The sequence below is a fragment of the Oncorhynchus mykiss genome, chromosome 10 (assembly GCF_013265735.2).
Source record: "Oncorhynchus mykiss isolate Arlee chromosome 10, USDA_OmykA_1.1, whole genome shotgun sequence".
Lineage (NCBI taxonomy): Eukaryota > Metazoa > Chordata > Actinopteri > Salmoniformes > Salmonidae > Oncorhynchus > Oncorhynchus mykiss.
Window position 1 is genome coordinate 45303701 of NC_048574.1, and position 19791 is coordinate 45323491.

At 42.1% G+C, this 19791-nt stretch overlaps 1 protein-coding gene across 2 annotated transcripts in view; it reads left to right on the forward strand.

The window, feature by feature from the left end:
• Positions 1-19791, forward strand: part of LOC110534030 (calpain-5) — a 35318-nt gene that overhangs the window by 13144 nt on the left and 2383 nt on the right. For both annotated transcript variants that reach the window (XM_021618664.2, XM_021618665.2), the window contains exons 2-12: positions 6259-6454; positions 7625-7756; positions 8132-8340; positions 8450-8642; positions 9706-9896; positions 10034-10111; positions 12523-12841; positions 18488-18690; positions 18819-18940; positions 19067-19203; positions 19357-19791. The exon at positions 19357-19791 is cut by the window's right edge and continues 2383 nt beyond it. In XM_021618664.2, coding sequence (XP_021474339.2) covers positions 6290-6454; positions 7625-7756; positions 8132-8340; positions 8450-8642; positions 9706-9896; positions 10034-10111; positions 12523-12841; positions 18488-18690; positions 18819-18940; positions 19067-19203; positions 19357-19539 — 1932 coding nt within the window. In that variant the 5' untranslated portion in view covers positions 6259-6289 and the 3' untranslated portion in view covers positions 19540-19791. The remainder of the gene's footprint in view (positions 1-6258; positions 6455-7624; positions 7757-8131; positions 8341-8449; positions 8643-9705; positions 9897-10033; positions 10112-12522; positions 12842-18487; positions 18691-18818; positions 18941-19066; positions 19204-19356) is intronic.

Sequence of the window (19791 nt, forward strand, 5' to 3'; positions counted from 1 at the left end):
TACCAAAATCATTTGAACAGCCACAGCTTTTTAGTAGATTGCTGGTGACACCGAGTCTATGACTATTGTATCAGCATGCACTAAAATAGACCATTATGGTAGTAAGCACAACAACCGTGGTAAGTAGAAGAGTGACAGTGGGATTTGATTTCAGATAGGCCTAGTTTGATGTATGTCTTCAGATAAGCAGCTGTGTCATCACACTGCCTTCAATATTATGGGAAACAGATGTGGCATATTCTGCTGAATTTATTACCATATTTGTGAGGAACAACAATGACCACCACCCAAAAAGGCCACTTTGGAAACTGGAAGGGCAAATCTAGAATGTTTGGTTAATGGTCATTTCTGTACATTCAAACAATATATCATTACATTCATACCATTCTCATTCCTTTAGTGGAAACATGTGGAGTGCTCAAATACTGCTTGACTCTTGTCCTAATAAGCTTGGTTTATTTAAGTATATTTACCAGTTTTGTCATTTTCTTAATTGTCTTTGGAGAACGTGTCCAGTTTCTCCATCTTGTCCAATGTTGTTTAACACCCATAAATGTTTTTTTTTTAAAACAACGTTTTACCTTTATTTAACTAGGCAAGTCAGTTAAGAACAAATTCTTATTTCCAAGGACAACCTAGGAACAGTGGGTTAACTGCCTTGTTCAGGGGCAGAAAGACAGAATTTTGCCTTGTCAGCTCAGGGATTCGATCTTGTAATCTTTCAGTTACTAGTCCAACACTCTAAACAATAGGCTACCTGCCACCCCATGTACCTGGCATGTGTGCCAGAATAAGTGTGGCTTCTTGCATATAAAGTGTCCGTTTGGGAATGTTTCGGCAGATCACTTTTGGGTAGCTCAAGGGGAGGCAGTATCTGAGCTGAGCCTGGTAGACCCATACCCGTGCCTTGTATGGTTAGTACAGGTTTTGCCTGAGATATGTTTTCTTTTGTATAGAAACTTTGAAGTCTAGAACTTTGTAAATATAATTGAATTGTACATTTGTCACCATCATCACCAGCGCTGTGTAAATACATTGAACCCCAATTTACACCTCTACCTGCCTGCCTCCTGCTGAGGAATTTGGTGTGTTATAAATGAATTATGAAAGTACTGTTTATTTTAAAAACAATGTAACAGCCTTTTTCATTTTGAGAACAAATGTCTGTGCATAGCCCTCGCCACCCGGCTGGCAATGAGCACTCTGTAGCCTGCAGACTAGCCTGGTCTCATAGACTAGACCTTTATATAGGTAACGTAAATCCCAGACACTCAGATTAGTATGATATGTTAGGTTTGGTGTGGGTGGGCGTATAACACTCATGTCTAGCAACCCAAAGGTTCCGAGTTTGAATCTCATTGTGGACAACTTGAGCTAATTAGCAACTTTTCAACTACTTACCTCTTTTTAGCTACTTTGCAACTACTTAGCTAACCCTTCACCTAACCCTAACCATTTTTAGCTAACCCTTCCCTTAACCATAACCTACCCTTAACCCTTTAACCTAATTTCTAAACTTAACCCTAACTTTAACCCTAACCACTAACCCTAACCCCTAGCCTAGCTAACGTTAGCCACCTAGCTAGAATTCATAACATATCATACATTTAGCAGATACTTAACATTGTACATTTTGCAAATTATAACATATAATGGGAATTGTAATTCGTAGCATATCAAACAAAATGGGTGATGGACATCCAAAAATGAATACATACCATACGAACCTAACATATCATACTAAACGGAGTGTCTCGGATTTACCTACAGAATAATACGAAATGCTCTGAGACCAGGTGGTGCAGAAAGGCTTCCCTCCAAAGTGATGATGTGATGCAGACAGAACATGCTTTCTATCCAATTCTGCTGCCTCATCTACAAGTAGGCCATTTGATTTTGCTTGCTCTGGGGCCTCATTTATCAAACGTGCGTGCACATAAAAAAATACACTCTTGAGCCATTTTTCATGCATAGGTTGGTATTTATTTTATACTTGACGGGAAAGTGCCTGTGAGTACATCTCCACGCAAATCTCAAACCATCCATGTGCACAACTTCTAGAAGGTTGATCAACTACTGCAAGCAAATAGGCTTGTTGTTCGTTTGGGGGAAATGTGAGGTGTTTGATGCACTGGAATTAGAATAATGCCAGACTAATAAAAGCATTTAAACGTAGGCCTGACAGAGCAAAGGCATTTGCTGTTGGTAAGAAGATACGCGCATAACAGCATGTCGTATTATATTTTATTTGACTTTTATATAGGCCTAAATCATAATCATATTGCAGGCCATCTCTCCTTTTCTGACATGACGGATTTAAATGATTTCCTGCTTCACAGCAAGTAGTAGGCTACCATTTATCAATCACTAATTTAATAGCCAGGCATGCTCTAAAGTAAATAGAACGGTAGCCTTGACAGTAGCCTATGTGACAGTGTGGGTAGGCTGTAGTACTGCTGTGCAATAGGATTAGGAGTGTGACATCACATTTGAGCCTATTTAATTTCAGAGCCTATACCAAGGTAGGAGATATAAACAAAATAATGTAATAATAAACAAAATATTGAACAACAATTTTTATTTTGCATAGATGCGTGGGCTGTAGCATTATACTTTTTTTCTCACACTTTTTGTGATATCCAATTGCGATCTTGTCTCATAGTTGCAACTCCCCAACGGGCTTGGGAGAGGCAAAGGTCAAGTCATGCATCTTCCAAAACATGACCCACCAATCCACACGGCTTCTGAACACCCACTCGCTTAACCTGGAAGCCAGCTGCACCAATGTGTCAGAGGAAAAATCGTTCAACTGACGACCGTTGCCAGCTTGCAGGTGCCCAGCCCGCCACAAGTAGAGCGCCATGAGCCAAGTAAAGCACCCCTGGCTAAGCCATCCCCTAACCCAGACAACACTGGACCAATTGTGCACTGCCCTAGGAGACTCATAGGCTATAGCATTGACTTAGAAATTGTTCGAAAGGACAAATATAACCCTTTGGTTGTTCTCAATCTCTGACACTAGTACCTTTATTTAAGTCTAGGGATGGTTGTGTTTTTGTATTTCATAGTACGGTGTTGTATAGTCCCCATCGGCTTGAAAGTGATGATTTTAACCAAATATGGTTAATTAGGGGCATTTAGATCATGCACGAGCACTGAGCCTGAGATGGTTATTCTGAGGCTGAGATGGTCAATGGTTATCTCCTACTGATGTGCATATTACGGTCGTAGGATTGTTTGAGAAATCACACTTTTTTCTGTGCATAAGAACATTCTAAATTCCATTTGTATTTTAGAATAGTTTCTACACAATATTGATAAATGAGGCCCCTGTGCTCCAGAGAAGTGACATGATATATCCCCAGTTGATATTGGCTGCTAAAATGAATGACTTTCAGCTCCAAATGCAGGTGTAAAATGCAGATTATTTTGTTTTTCATGTGCGTGGGGGTCGCAAGTTTTGTACGACTCCTTTTTGAGGGTCGCAGGTCAAAATGTTTGAAAACTACTGGTTGAATATAGTCATGGTAGACTGCATTATTTCTTAAATATCTTCAATTTTGACTGGAATTGTTGGTCGTTGTTAGTAAGTGTAGAATTTATTAAAGTTCAAAATAGTTTAGCAAAATACTTTACTCATCGGTGTGCTGCTTTCCCCTCGTATTGTAATAATTGCTTAAAGAATCTGTGTCAGCGGGTTGCAGGGAAATCTTTTTTTGGGATGCACTCTTTGTTGTTGTTGACCACGCCCCCCAAAATGTCTGTGCACTGCCCTGGTAAGTGCCTCTACTGTACTGCTCTTTGCCACTTACCTTATTATAAAGGTAAAAAATATATATAATGCGTTCCTGTACCTCAGAGCTCCCCAGTTCTCCCCCTTCTTGCACTCAATTTTTGTTACAGCAACTCCCGATTTACAAAATAAGCAGTTAATACAGGTAGTATAGACTCTAGCTAACCACCGTATACAGTACAATATCCACACAAGCCACTAGCCAGCCAGACATACACTCACCGGCCAGTTTATTTGGTAGACCTATGTAGTACCGAACCAGCCTGAATTCTTTGGGGCATTCTACACGGTGTCGGAAACATTCCACAGGGATTCCACCAATTTCAAAGAGTGAGGTAGAGTAGACGGTAGTTTTTCTTAGCTTTCTTTTAAAGATACTTAAATTGGGAATGATTGGTATAGGACTACACGTGTAAAATGTGTACACCATGACTGTAAGTCGCTTTGGATAAAAGCATATATTATTTATTTAGCAGATAGTCACATTCGTCGTAATGAGTAGACCAAGGCGCCGCGTGAGTAGAGTTCCACATATTTTTTATAAATCGAAACTCAGCAAAACAAAACAAACAAGCACAAACGAAACGTGAAGCTACTGGTGCACACAGGCAACTATCCGTAGACAAGATCCCACAAATACAAATGAGGCAATGGCTACCTAAATATGATCCCCAATCAGAGACAACGATAAACAGCTGTCTCTGATAGGGAACCATATCAGGCCAACATAGACATACAAAAAACCTAGATGACCCAACCTAGTCACTATCACGCCCCAACCAACACAGAGAATTAACAGCTTACTATGGTCAGGGCGTGACACAGGTTGTCCTTTATTCTCATGTGTCTTGCCCTGGAGGCATCTCTGCAGGGTTCATGGTCACTAGCTGGCACAGCCACAAAGTCATAAAACTTTAAACCTAACCCTAACCTTAACTACACTGCTAACCCTAATGCCTAACCTTAAATTAAGATCAAAAAGAAAATGTTTGTTATCATGAATTATTACTATATAGACAATCTAGACTTTGCAGCTGGCCCATCTAGTGGAAATTGCTCAGTTCTGCCTCCAGGGCAAGATTCACGATGACAAACGTCTATGATATAAATAATACAATAAGCCACCTGCATATATTTAAGTATCTCTTTGCCTTCTTTGTCTTAGTTTGAGGAAGACACATGCAGTCAATGTACAATGGGGCTGTTCTGAGTGTGAAGGAACGGGAGAGACAGTGTACAGGAGAGAGAGAAGGACAGAGTAATTTATTCCACTAATTATTCTAGTGTATTGAATGTGGGGGCTTTTCTGCTTAATGCTCTGTCGGAAAACTGAAGGTGGGGGAATGTTGGACATGATGATAATGAACTGTCATCATCCTCATGACAGCATTATCATGAACTGAATCTCACTGTGATACTAATGGGCTTCGCTCTGAGAGGCATTTTCTAAAGTGTGTCATGTTTTTGGGAAACGTAATTATCGACAACTCACTGGGAGTTTAGAGCTTGATTGCGCTCCGGTGACCACAAAATGGAATGATTTGTGTCTGTGTTATTCATGGCAGACAGCAAAAGGACGTGACTGCAGTGGCAGACAGTCACAATATCAGATCTAATCTTGTTTATAAAGAGTTTGACCTCTGTGGTCAGGGGTCAGGGTGATGGGGTAAAGTGCGCTGTACCAGTCAAAGAGTTAGAAAATCATAATATTCCCAGAGGACAGAAGATGTTTTGAACAGATGTTTTTCGTCTAAAAACTTGGCACACATGGGATGTTTCCATCGCAAAAACCAGTAAAAGTTTAGCCATTTGCTGTTTTGGTAACACTTTATTTTTAAGGGCCCGTAATAAATCATTTACAAGGCATTTAGAAAGAGCATCTTTTCAGCCCTTAATCTAAAGTGAGCGCTATTTATGCTTTAGAAATAGTTTAGAAATGTTTTGAGTTACCACTTTAAATTTCTCACACAAAGATGTGCATGAAATTGCTAGACATTCCAGCAGTACCTGGTAAAAGAATAAGCACACAATACAGGATATTTAAGGAAATATGTTCAGTAGAGTACAGTAGAATCCATGGTTGACCCTAACTTTGAAAGTGATGTAGAGTGCTTGTTCGTAGATTTTGTTTGTAGAAGACTGTTTTTTACTTCCATTTATTAAAATATGCACAATAGTTAGCATATTGGGTATTGGATGTATTTATCCTGAGACCAATTGTTTGCCCTGTGGGAGTTTGCCTTGGAGACTATATCCAAACAATGATGATTCAAAGGAAAAAATGCCATTACAACATTTTCCAAGAAAGAGCTAGTCTGGGATTTATGGGGTGTATTAGTGTACGGTATGCTGAGCTCTTGTCCAGACACCCAGAGTCAAAGGTGAACAATGACAGACCCTCAACTGACAAGGACTCTCCAGATAGTCTGCCTATAAAGTAACATGACGTCTTCTTCTGTGGTCAGTTTGCAGTTTGGAGATTGCAGCGTCTGAACCATGTTCTCCACGGCCACTTCATACAAGAACCAGCATTACTCGGAGCTGAAGAAGGAATGTCTGGAGGACAAGAAACTGTTTGAGGATCCAGAGTTTCCTGTCACCAACGCATCCCTGTTTTACAGGAAACCACCTCCTGGTATGGTGGAGTGGAAGAGACCACGGGTGAGTGACTGAGACGACTAAACAGAGCACTTGACTTGTTCTAAACTTTTCTATTTGATTTTTGATTCACCTGAGCAGTCACCTGAGCAGATACCTGAGCAGTCACCTGAGCAGATACCTGAGCAGTCACCTGAGCAGATACCTGAGCAGTCACCTGAGCAGATACCTGTGCAGTCACCTGAGCAGATACCCGAGCAGTCACCTGAGCAGATACCTGAGCAGTCACCTGAGCAAATACCTGAGCAGTCACCTGAGCAAATACCTGAGCAGATACCTGAGCAGTCACCTGAGCAGATACCTGTGCAGTCACCTGAGCAGATACCCGAGCAGTCACCTGAGCAGATACCCGAGCAGTCACCTGAGCAGATACCTGAGCAGTCACCTGAGCAAATACCTGAGCAGATACCTGAGCAGTCACCTGAGCAGATACCTGTGCAGTCACCTGAGCAGATACCCGAGCAGTCACCTGAGCAGATACCTGAGCAGTCACCTGAGCAAATACCTGAGCAGTCACAAGACTTTTGACAAGACTTTTACAAGACCTCTGGCATTGATGTACAAACAGTATGACTTGTGTTATATTTAGCCACGTAAAGGTATTGCGGAAGGTGTTGTTTGCTCATACAACATTTTGTGACGGAGCACTTCAAAGGTTAATTCCTGTCGAGTGGTTGTCTCTGAGGATTGTGTTAAAAGTTGTCCATGAGGAACAACAACGCTGGCCTTGGAGGCCATGTCATGGTGAATGTCATGTCATCCACAATGGTCATGGTGGTGACAGACAACAAACTGTGGTGTGAAATTGGGGTGAGGATGTTACTGGGAATGGTCTCGAAGTGTGTACTTTACATAGTGTGTGAGAAATACAGTATATGACAGAACATGTGTTTCAATAGTGTCCGAGAATTGTTTTAAAATCTAAGGTTGATTCACTGCCATTCTGTTCAGTGGTGGATGACAGAGTAAAATGTCAAATGAATCTGTGCTTTATATGGTACGTTGCTCAAGAGCTCAAGTGACAAGAAGAGAAATGACCATTTCTTATTTATCACACAAGTACAACACCTCAAGAGAGTTCCAACTCATTTTAAAACCAAACATGTTCAAAGCCAGAACTATTTGGTAATTCTAAGAACTATTTGCATTTTCCAAATCCACTCGTTGGTACAGGAAATCAGCGACGAGCCTCATCTGTTTGTGGATGGCATCAGCTCCCATGACCTGAACCAGGGCCGTGTGGGTAACTGCTGGTTTGTGGCGGCGTGCTCCTGCTTGGCACTGAAAACAGACCTCTGGCAGAAGGTGAGTTTGATTTCCTCCTGTCTGGTCACAGTCTGAGATGAGCGTTGCAAGAGAAGACTGTATGTGTATTTCCGTGTGTATTAGTTTCCTTTAGTCCCCTTATGGGGATATACATGGTGCTGTTTGGGAAGGAACACATACATGATGTATGTGAAGTATGTGGATGGGTATCTAAGTCATTCCAAACTGTTGATACCTGACTCAGTTTAATTAACATAGTTGATGTGAGGAATTCACCTGAGGGGCTTTTTACTGTCATTGAATGGAAAACAGTGTCATATTTCCTTCTTAAATCACCCTACTATCCCTCAACAACAACAACTATTCACATTTGACTAGACATGTGGTTCACTGTGAAGCCCTGTGTGTTGACAGGTCATCCCTGACTGGAAGGAGCAGGAATGGGACTCTAAGCACCCGGAGAACTACGCTGGCATCTTCCACTTCCAGTTCTGGGTGTTTGGGGAGTGGGTGGATGTGGTGGTGGATGATCGCCTGCCCACCATCAACAGAGAGCTCATCTACTGCCACTCCAAACTCAACAACGAGTTCTGGAGTGCGCTGCTTGAAAAAGCCTATGCCAAGTCAGTATACTCTAAACATTACTCAACCCTCCTTTCAACTCCCCTTTTTTTTGCCCTCTGACCTCTCTGTGTCCTCTTCTGTCTCTCCTCTCTCTCCTCTTGTCTCCAGGCTCTCTGGCTGCTATGAGTCGCTGGATGGGGGCAACACTGGTGATGCGGTTGTTGATTTCAGTGGAGCTGTGACAGAGGCCATTAACCTGGAGGCTGAAGTTTTCCACAAAGACCAGGAGAAAATAGACAACCTGTTTGAGGACTTGCTCAAAGTCTACGACAGGGGTGGAATCATCAGCTGCTCCATCAAGGTCTGTCTTCTCAATTGATCGTTTTCAATTGGTCAGCACACTGTATATAGTCACAGGTAACTGTCACAGGGACAGAACACACTGGGCAAACACTGATTAAATCAATGTTGTTTCAACGTATTGTGATGTGGAATCAACGTGGAAAATACATTGGATTTGAAAAAAGTCATCAACCAGTACAGTTTCTCATTTCAACCAGCGTTGTAAACATTGAAATTATGGTACATCTTCAACTTAAATACATTGACTTTAAACTGAAAAAGTGTATTATTAATATTGTGAATTTGGCATTCTATTTATAGGGCTAATGGTAACTACTTCTAAACTTCCAAAGCGCCAATCAACCATGGATGAATGAGTGTATACAGTGCCTTGCAAAAGTATTCATCCCGCTTGGCATTTTTCCTATTTTGTTAAAAAAAAAGCCCACCTGTGTGCAATGTAAGTGTCACATGATCTGTCACACGATCTCAGTATATATACACCTGTTCTGAAAGGCCCCAGAATCTGCAACACCACTAAGCAAGGGGCACCACCAAGCAAGCGGCATTATGAAGACCAAGGAGGTCTCCAAACAGGTCAGGGACAAAGTTGTGGAGAACTACAGATCAGGGTTGGGTTATAAAAAAATATCAGAATCTTTGAACATCCCACGGAGCACCATTGAATCCATTATTAAAATATTTAAAGAATATGGCACTACAACAAACCTGCCAAAAGAGGGCCGCCCACTAAAACTCATGGACCAGGCAAGGAGGGCATTAATCAGAGAGGCAACAAAGAGACCAAAGATAAACCCTGAAGGAGCTGTAAAGCTCCACAGCGGAGATTTGAGTATCTGTCCATAGGACCACTTTAAGTCGCACCCCAATTTCAATGTTTACAAGCCTGTTTGAAATTAGATTAAAAACCGTACTGGTTGATAACTTTTTTTTAAATCCAATGTATTTTCCACATTGATTCCATGTCACAATATGTTGACAAATTATGCGGAAACAACATTTATTCAACCAGTGTGTGCCCAGTGGGAAGTGACTGACTAATGTGTTTGTCACACTCTTAGGCGTCTCCTTCTGAAATCGAGGCTTGGATGGCGTGCGGGCTAGTGAAGGGCCATGCCTACTCAGTGACTGCAGTGAAGAAAGTACGGTTGGGCCACGGTCTGATGGCCTACTTCCAGAACAAGACCATCCCCCTGATCCGCATGAGAAACCCCTGGGGAAAGACTGAGTGGAAAGGAGCCTGGAGTGACAGGTGTGGAGGACATGGAGCCTTTATCCTCCCCGCTCACATGCAGTTCAACCTCTCCACACTTCAGTGCCCAAGTGAACACATCAACTCATTATTTCATTTTCCCTCTTTCCTGTTGTCTCTCCCCCTCCTCACTTCAGCTCAGCAGAATGGGAAAGGGTTGGCAGCATGGAGAGGGATAAGCTTGGCATCACAGTAGAAAACGATGGGGAGTTCTGGTGAGTGTAAACAAAACAATTAAAGACTTATCTCTTCTGTTCAGCACATGAGATAGTGGTTTATCTACCGTAAAATTTCAATTAATAGCCCGGGGAGTTTATTTGCTTAAATCAACACAACAGGCACTTTTTAGAGACAGGCTTCTATTTGAGCCAGGCGTCTACTTCCTTAAATCACACAGCTTTTTCTCATTTGCCATAGTTAATTGTTTAATACCAGCATTCACTTCCATCATTTTATAAAAATTCTTAATTTCCTGCACTAATGTGTTATCATTTATACACTGTATCACGTTTTTTTGTCTCAGTATGCCTCTATTTCTTCAAAAATCTATATTTTTTTGTGGTTTTGTCAGTTTTTACTTTTGTCACTAGAGGGCGATTGACCGATTTCAAGGGGTCTGTTGCGTCTAGTTCCGACCATGCAGTAATATCTAACAAGTAATCTAACAATTTCACAACAACTACCTTTTACACACAAGTGTAAAGGAATGAATAAGAATATGTACATATATGGATGTGAAGTGTAAAGTGACTAGTGATACATTTATTACATGCAATTTTGAATTATTAAAGTGACTAGAGATTTGAGGCAGTATGTTGACGGCAGCCACTCATCAATGTTAGTGATGGCTGTTTAACAGTCTGATGGCCTTGAGATGGAAGCTGTTTTTCAGTCTCTCGTTCCCAACTTTGATGCACCTGTACTGACCTTCGCCTTCTGGATGATAGCGGGGTGAACAGGCAGTGGCTCGGGTGGTTGTTGTCCTTGATGATCTTTTTGGCCTGCCTGTGACATCGGATGGTGTAGGTGTCCTGGAAGGGCAGGTAGTTTTCCCCCGATGATGTGTTGTGCAGACCTCACTACCCTCTGGAGTGGTTTACGTTTGTGGGCGGAGCAGTTGCCGTACCAGGTGGTGATACAGCCCGGCAGAATGCACTCGATTGTGCATCTGTAAACGTTTGTGAGAGTTTTTGGTGAGAAGCCAAATTTCTTCAGCCTCCTGAGGTTGAAGAGGCACTGTTGCGCCTTCTTCACCACGCTGTCTGTATGGGTGGACCATTTCAGTTTGTCTGTGATGTGTATGCCGAGGATCTTAAAAGGATCAGCGGGGTGGAGATGTTGTTTCCTACCCTCACCACCTGGGGGCGTCCTGTCAGAAAGTCCAGGACCCAGTTGCACAGGGCGGGGTCGAGACCCAGGGTCTCAAGCTTAATGATGAGTTTGGAGGATGAGCTGTAGTTGATGAACAGCATTCTTACATAGGTATTCCTCTTGTCCAGATGGGTTAGGGCAGTGTGCAGTGTGATTGCAATTGCGTCGTCTGTGGACCTATTGGGGCGGTAAGCAAATTGAAGTGGGTCTATGGTGTCAGGTAGGGTGAAGGTGATATTGTACTTGACTAGTCTCTCAAAGCACTTCATGATGACGGAAATGAGTGTCGTTTAGCTCAGTTACCTTAGCTTTCTTGGGAACAGGAACAATGGTAGGCCCTCTTGAAGCATGTGGGAACAGCAGACTGGGATAGGAATTGATTGAATATATCCGTAAACACACCAGCCAGCTGGTCTGCGCATGCCCTGAGGACGAGGCTAGGGATGCTGTCTGGGCCGGCAGCCTTGCGAGGTTTAACACATTTAAATGTTTTACTCACGTTGGCTGCGGTGAAGGAGAGCCCGCAGGTCTTGGTAGCGGGCCGTGTCGGTGGCACTGTATTGCCCTCAAAGCGAGCAAAGAAGTTGTTTAGTTTGTCTGGGAGCAAGAAATTGGTGTCCGCGACAGGGCTGGTTTTCTTTTTGTAGTCTGTGATTGACTGTAGACCCTGCCACATACCCTGCTGTTGAATTGCGACTCTACTTTGTCTCTATACTGACGCTTAGCTTGTTTGATTGCCTTGCGGAGGAATAACTACACTGTTTGTAATGCTTAGGTTGTTGCGAGTGTGCTGATATAAGTAGTGTGACACGTGACATCCCGGCAACTTTGAGAAAAAGTTACATCAGAGTTGTGCCTGATGTTCACGAGCCTCTGCCGAGTCCTCAATAACCGGATGTTACAGTTTTCAGGTGAAATGGAAAAAGAGCCTGTGACACGTTTTCCACTTTGGAACGTTAACAAGGCGACACTCCATCTTAACTCCTCCACAGTTACTGGATTGGTTGAACAGTGCAGAATATAAATTCCCTGAATTATTTATTGTAACAAATAAAACATTAAACCTAAAAAAAATAATGATAATCCATGGAAACCTAGTAAACAATTCATTTAGACCCAGCGTTTATTTGAAAACGGTGTTGATTTGCTGAAATGTGTGCTGTTGCCCAGCTATCAAAAGGGACTGCGTTTGATTGAAGTTTTATGATATCTACCAGTCTTAATTTGTGTCTCTTTCTCTGTGTTATCTCTATAGGATGGCGTTTACAGACTGGTGTAAGTACTTCACGGATGCAGATGTGTGTCATCTCATCAACACCTCTCTGCTCACCATCCACAAGACATGGCACGAAGTGGTGCATTTCGGGAGTTGGACCAAACATTCAGAGCCCCTGCACAACCGCTGTGGTGGCTGCATGAACTACAAGCAGACCTTCCTACAGAACCCCCAGTACCTGTTTGACATGACCAAGGAGATGGATGAGGTTCTGATCTCCCTACAGCAGAGAGACATGAAGATCCACAGACGTATCGGCCAAGGAGAGAACCTCACCCTTGGCTTCGCCGTCTTCAAGGTAGTTCATATTAACACCCTCTTAGATTGACTGCAGTGGGACTGGGGTGAGAGACTGGGTCAGTGAGGGTTTGTCCAAAGGACAGGGTGTATGTCTGGGGCGTGGGGCGTTGGTCCAACTGCAGTTTATTTTAGAGGAGAAGTTCTCTGTGCTACATGTTTGGCTTCCCCATCTGTACAAGAATTTGGCTAAATCAATGGCATTTCCCTTTTCTCTCTTCATCCGTTGAACAAACAGCAAATCAGCCAGTGGGTGTTTACAATAATGGGTAGACATTACCTATAATAGCCACATTGGCCAGTTCATGCCTGGGACAAGAACTTCCTACGAGACCTGTAATCACTCGGTAACACTTCCTTTTAAGGGGTCCTTATTACAGTGTAATTACATGTGTACTTACACTGTAACAAGTATTGCAGTTAATTGTAACTTGATTGAGTTTACTAAAACAGATAAGATATAGGTCAACCTCACTGACTGGGGTCTATCATATGGGTGTCATCCCAGATTATAATAAATAAAGTACTTATAATTACTGTGTACATTACCGATTATGAAAACCTGATCCTCCTTGCCATCCAAGTGAGAAGCTAAACCCACAAGTACACCACAGAGTACATGTAATACATGGACAGGATTTAGCTACTTAAAATGAAGCGTATCTTGTAGTTAATGTGTACTCACAGTGTATTCGGGAAGTATTCAGACCTCCATATTTTGTTACATGACAACTTTATTCTAAAATTGATTAAACAACATGTTTTCCCTCATCAAGCTCCACAAAATACCCCATGATGACAAAGCGAAAACAGGTTTTTAAAAATGTTTGCAAATGTATACAAAAAAACCCAGGAATACCATATTTACATAAGTATTCAGATCCGTTGCTATGAGACTCAGTATTGAGCTCAGGTGCATCCTGTTTCCATTGATCATCCTTGAGATGTTTCTACAACTTGATTGGAGCCCATCTGTTGTAAATTCAAGTGATTGGACATGATTTGGAAAGGCACACACCTGTCTATATAAGGTCCCACAGTTGACAGTGCATGTCAGCGGAAAAATCAAGCCATGAGGTGGAAGGGATTGTCCGTAGAGCTCCGAGACAGGTCTGTAGAGCTCCGAGACAGGATTGTGTCGAGGCACAGATCTGGGGAAGGGTACCAAAACATTTCTGCAGCATTGAAGGTCCCCAAGAACACAGTGGCCTCCATCATTCTTAAATGGAAGAAGTTTGGAACCACCAAGACTTTTCCTAGACCTGGCCGCCCGGCCAAACTGAGCAATCTTGGGAGGTGACCAAGAACCCAATGGTTGCTCTGACAGAGCTCCAGAGTTCCTTTGTGGAGATGGGAGAGCCTTCCAGAAGGACAAACGTCTCTGCAGCACTCCACCAATCAGGCCTTTATGGTAGAGTGGCTAGACGCAAGCCACTCCTAAGTAAAAGGCACATGACAGCCCGCTTGAAGTTTGCCAAAAGGCACCTAAAGGACTTTCAGACCATGAGCAACAAGGTTCTCTAGTCTGATGAAACCAAGATTGAACTATTTGGTCAGAATGCCAAGCGTCATGTCTGGAGGAAACCTGGCACCATCCCTAAGCTGAGGTATGGTGGTGGCAGTATCACACTGTGGGGATGTTTTTCAACATCAGGGACTGGAAGACTAGTCAGGATTGAGGGAAAGATGAACAGAGCAAAGTACAGAGAGGCCTCAGACTGGGGCGAAGGTTCACCTTCCAACAGGACAATGACCCTAAGCACACAGACAGGACAACGCAGGAGTGGCTTTGGGACAAGTTCTCTGAATGTCCTTGAGTGGCCCAGCCAGACGCTCCCCATCCAACCTGACAGAGCTTGAGAGGATCTGTAGAGAAGAATGGGAGAAACTCCCCAAATACAGGTGTGCTAAGCTTGTAGCGTAATACCCAAAAAGACTCAAGGATGTAAACACTGACAAAGATGCTTCAACAAAGTACTGAGTAAAGGGTCTGAATACTTATGTAAATGTGATATTAAGTTTTCATTTTTATAAATTTGCTAAAATTCTCTACATTACCCCCACTTATCATCATAATTTCTTTAGTTTAGGCATATATAGTATACAGTGCCTTCAGAAAGTATTCACACCCTTGACTTTTTCCGCATTTTGTTGTGTTACAGCCTGTTAAGGAATTAAATTGCTCTATGTTTTAATACCCAATTAAAATTAAACACTCTGTCAATTCATAAGGATTTGTAAGACCCTTATTCTATAATAATGGACAGAGCCCAGTCTTAAAGTCAATCAGCAGAGTTTATTCACGAGAGTACTGAATACGATACAGTTTACCACAGGTTATAAACTGAAAATTTCGTCAATAGTTTCAGCACCAACCCGTGCCATCTCCGTTCCAGTACAAAGGCTGTATCTCAAGCCTTCCCACATCCGTCTCACTACCAATTTAATATAATTTACGAGCCAAGGTCTTCTCGTGTAGATAAGCATTCTAGCCAGTCTGAAGATATCGTTCATTCATTCCTACCCAGGAACAGATCGTCATTGTTCTAATCCTTGATTCATTCACACACATTAGATTCAGTACTGGGATCAATAATTAAAACTCATACATATACAGCAACATAATAGTATTCTGATTAGTACATATACAGTAACATAATAGTATTTGGATTAGTACATATACAGTAACATGATAGTATTCTGATTAGTCAGTCCTGATTGAAATGTATACATAATTAGTCATCATTGATAAAAATTCCCTTAACACAGCCTGAATTTAAAATGTATTAATTTGCTTTTTTTTTGTCACTGGTCCACACACAATACCCCATAATGTCAAAGTGTAATTATGTTTTTTCAACATTTTTATAAATTAATTACAAAAGTGAAAAGCTGAAATGTCTCGAGTCAATAAGTATTCAACCTCTTTGTTATGGCAAGCTTAAATCAGTTCAGGAGTAAAATGTTGCTTACAAGTCACATAATAAGTTGTATAGACACTGTGTGCAACAATAGTGTTTAATATGATTTTTAATGATTAACTAATCTCTGTACCCCACACGTACAATTATCTGTAAGCTCCCTCAGTCGAGCAGTGAATTTCAAACACAGATTCAACCACAGGGAGGTTTTCCAATGCTTTACAAAGGGCACCTATTGGTAGATGGGTAAAATATTTAAAACAGACATTGAATGTCCCATTGAGCATGGCAAGGTTATTAATTACACTTTGGATGGCCTTCAATACACCCAGTCACTACAAAGATACAGGTATCCTTCCTAACTCAGTTGCAGGAGAGGAAGGAAACCACTCAGGGATTTCACAAGCAGGCCAACGGTGACTTTAAAACTGTTACAGAGTTTAATGGCTGTGATAGGAGAAAACTGAGGATGGATCAATAACATTGTAGTTACTCCACAATACTAACCTAATTGACAGAGGGAGAAAAAGGAAGCTTGTACAGAATAAAATGTAAAAAAACATGCATTCTGTTAGCAACAAGGAACTAAAGTAATACTGCAGAAAATGTGGCAAAACAATAAACTTTTTGTCCTGAATACAAAGTGTTATGTTTGGGACAAATCCAATAAAACACATTTTAAGCATAGTGGTGGCTGCATCATGTTATGAGTATGCTTGTATTCGTTAAGGACTGGGGAGGTTTTCAGGATTAAAAAGAAACAGAATGGAGCTAAGCACAGGCAAAATCCTAGAAGAAAACCTGGTTCAGTCTGCTTTCCACCAGACTCTGGAAGACGAATTCACCTTTCAGCAAGAAAATAACCTAAAATACAAGGCCAAATCTACACGAGGTGCTTACCAAGAAGACAGTGAATATTCCTGATTGGCGGAGTTACAGTTTTGACTTAAAACTACTTGAAAATCTATGCCAAGACCTGAAAATGGTTGTCTAGCAATGATCAACAATCATTCATCCAGGTGTGGAAAGCTCTTAGAGATTTACCCAGAAAGACCCCCAGCTGCGTCTACAAGTATTGCCTCGGCTGTGAATACTTATGTAAATGAGATATTTCTGTATTTCATTTTCAATACATTTCCAAAAAATTCTAAAATCATGTTTTTACTTTGCCATTACGGGGTATTGTGTGTAGATGATTAATACATTTTGAAATCAGGCTGTAACACAACAAAATGTGGAATAAGTCAAGGGGTATGAATACCTTCTGAAGGCACTGTAGCTAGTTAGGCCTAGTTAGCTACCTAGCTAGTTGTTGTGTTATCCAGCTAGCAATAATAGTGCTTGTGTCGACACAAGTAGTTCGCCGGCAAGCTAACGTTAACATGCTGGGTGAGTCTCACGTAATACCCTTAGGGTACGGCTACCCTGAGGACAAGGTTCATGGAAGATAAGACCATCGAGCCCAGATAATGTTGGCTATCTAGTTAGCTAGTGAATAGTGATCATAGCATATTTGCCAGCTTTAGGTAGTTAGCTAGCTAGTTAGTCAAGAATAGACAATTAGGTGGTGTGCTAGCTAATTCCCCCAAAATGTACAGATTGCATGGGAAGTCTATTCTGTACATAGTAACTATACTGGACAACAATATAAATGCAACATGCAATATTTAAAAATATTTTACTGAGTTACAGTTCATATAAGGAAAACAGTCAATTGAAATAAATTCATAAGGCCCCCAATCTATGGATTTCACATGACTGGGAATACAGAAATGCATCTGTTGGTCACTGATACAGTACCTTTAAAAAAAGTAGGAGCGTGGATCATTAAACCAGTCAGTATCTGGTGGGACCACCATTTGTTTCATGCAGCGAGACATCTCCTTCTCATATACTGTAGTTGATCAGGCTGTTGATTGTGGCCTGTGGAATGTTGTCCCACTCTTCAATGCCTGTGTGAAGTTGCTGGATATTGGCCGGAACTGGAACACGCTGTCGTACAAGTCCATCCAGAGCATCCCAAACATGCTCAATGGGTGACATGTCTGGTGAGCATGCAGGCCTTGGAAGAACTGGGACATTTTCAGCTTCCAGGAATTTTGTACAGATCCTTGCGACACGGGGCCGTGCATTATCATGCTGAAACATGAGGTGATGGCGGCAGATGAACGGCACGAGAATGGGCCTCGGGACCTTGTGCATTCAAATTGCCATCGATAAAATGCAATTGTGTTCGTCGTCCATAGCTTATGCCAGCCCATACCATAACCCCACCGTCACCATGGGGCACTATGTTCACAATTTTGACATGATGCCATACATTGGGCAAATGCTCACCTTCGATGGTCATTGGTAAGCTGGAGAAGTGTGTTCTTGACCCATTGTCAAATGCACAATTAAATGATTTAACAATTTAAAATATTGTTTATCATGTGGTTTGTGCAGGCTGAAATATGGTGCATTGGGATGCTATGGTAACAAACATTCGTTGTAATCACAGACTGCAATTACCACCAGGTACATGTTGTTACTACAGTGTAACTATGAATTATTACAATTAACTACAATACTTGTTACAGTGTAATTGCATATGTAAGCACACTGTAATAAGGACCCCTTAATTAAAATGAAGTGTTACCAATGATTTAGCGTTTCAATCTGTTCCAGCTGAAATAACAAACATTGGCGGAACAATCATGGTGAGAAATGGTTTCTTCTGATTTAAGGTGGAACTAAACAGAAAGTACCGCATGCATAACATCATCACCCAGACGAACGTGCAAACGTCGAAGTACATCAACGCCCGCACGGTGTTCATGAGGGTCACGCTCCCCAAGGGTCGCTACATCATCATCCCCTCCACCTTAAAACCGGAGATTCTGGGAGAGTTCATGCTGCGCGTTTACACTGATGTAGACTCAGGATGCAGGTACTGGAACTAGACCTGTGGCATAGCTAAGAGCCCCAATTTAGATGTAATGACACACTTTAGTATGATGTCGATGCAGTTTTTAGCAGTACTTTAAAGGTATGTGATGATCTCTCTTTGTCTCTCAGAGAGCTAACAGAACACAAGCCCAGGATGAGGTGTTGGAGTGCAGTCACTGGCTACCCCCATGCTGTGTCCCAGATCTACATCCACGGAGCAGAGGGGCTGGAGAACCAGGACGGCACAGGGGGTTAGGGAACGCTCCACAACCTCAAATGAATACTATACATTACAGGGAAACACAAGTCAGAAGTAGACATTATCAGAGTTTACTCAGCATGACCTTATGGCTGGTTCATACTGTGTCATTGTGCAGGTGCAGATCCATATGTGATTGTGTCCTGTGAGGGCCGCTCAGTCCGGTCAACAGTTAAGGCAGACACCCTGGACCCGGTGTTTGAGACCAGAGCCATCTTCTACAGAAAGAAGCCCAGGAAGCCAATCACTGTGGAGGTAAGATATAGAGGTGTCAAATGCCATGAATACCAATGGGAACTAAAGATAAAGTGATTCATGAATTGGTACATTTGATGTCCTTAGTGTTAGTGTAGTTTTCATGCTTTGGTCTTACCTGGTCTGCCCCTCCCTACTTGTCCTCTTCCCCAGGTGTGGAATAGTAACGCTGTGAAGGACCAGTTCCTGGGCCAGGTGGTTCTGACAGGCTCGTTAAAAGACTCCACCAAACCCCAGAGGCTCCAGCTAAGGAAAAGAGGCAGAGCCATGGCCGACGAGATGCCTGGCTCCATCACCCTCCGCATCGTCACCTGCACCGAGCTCACAGAGATGTGACCTGGATCAGCTGACTACTACCTGGGTCACATTGACAACGTATACAAGACTCTGTCACCTCTTCCTTGCAATAACAACGGCAGAAGGAGACTTTGGACAGGAGCTTATCACTACAAGACATCATGTGGTTGCCAGAATGACTATCAATTATTTTAAGGACTGGCATGGTCATTGACCAAGAAGAACCTTCAAGCCTTCCGGAGTACATTTTTTCTTACTGTTATTGCATTACTTATTTTTTTTTGTAAAGAG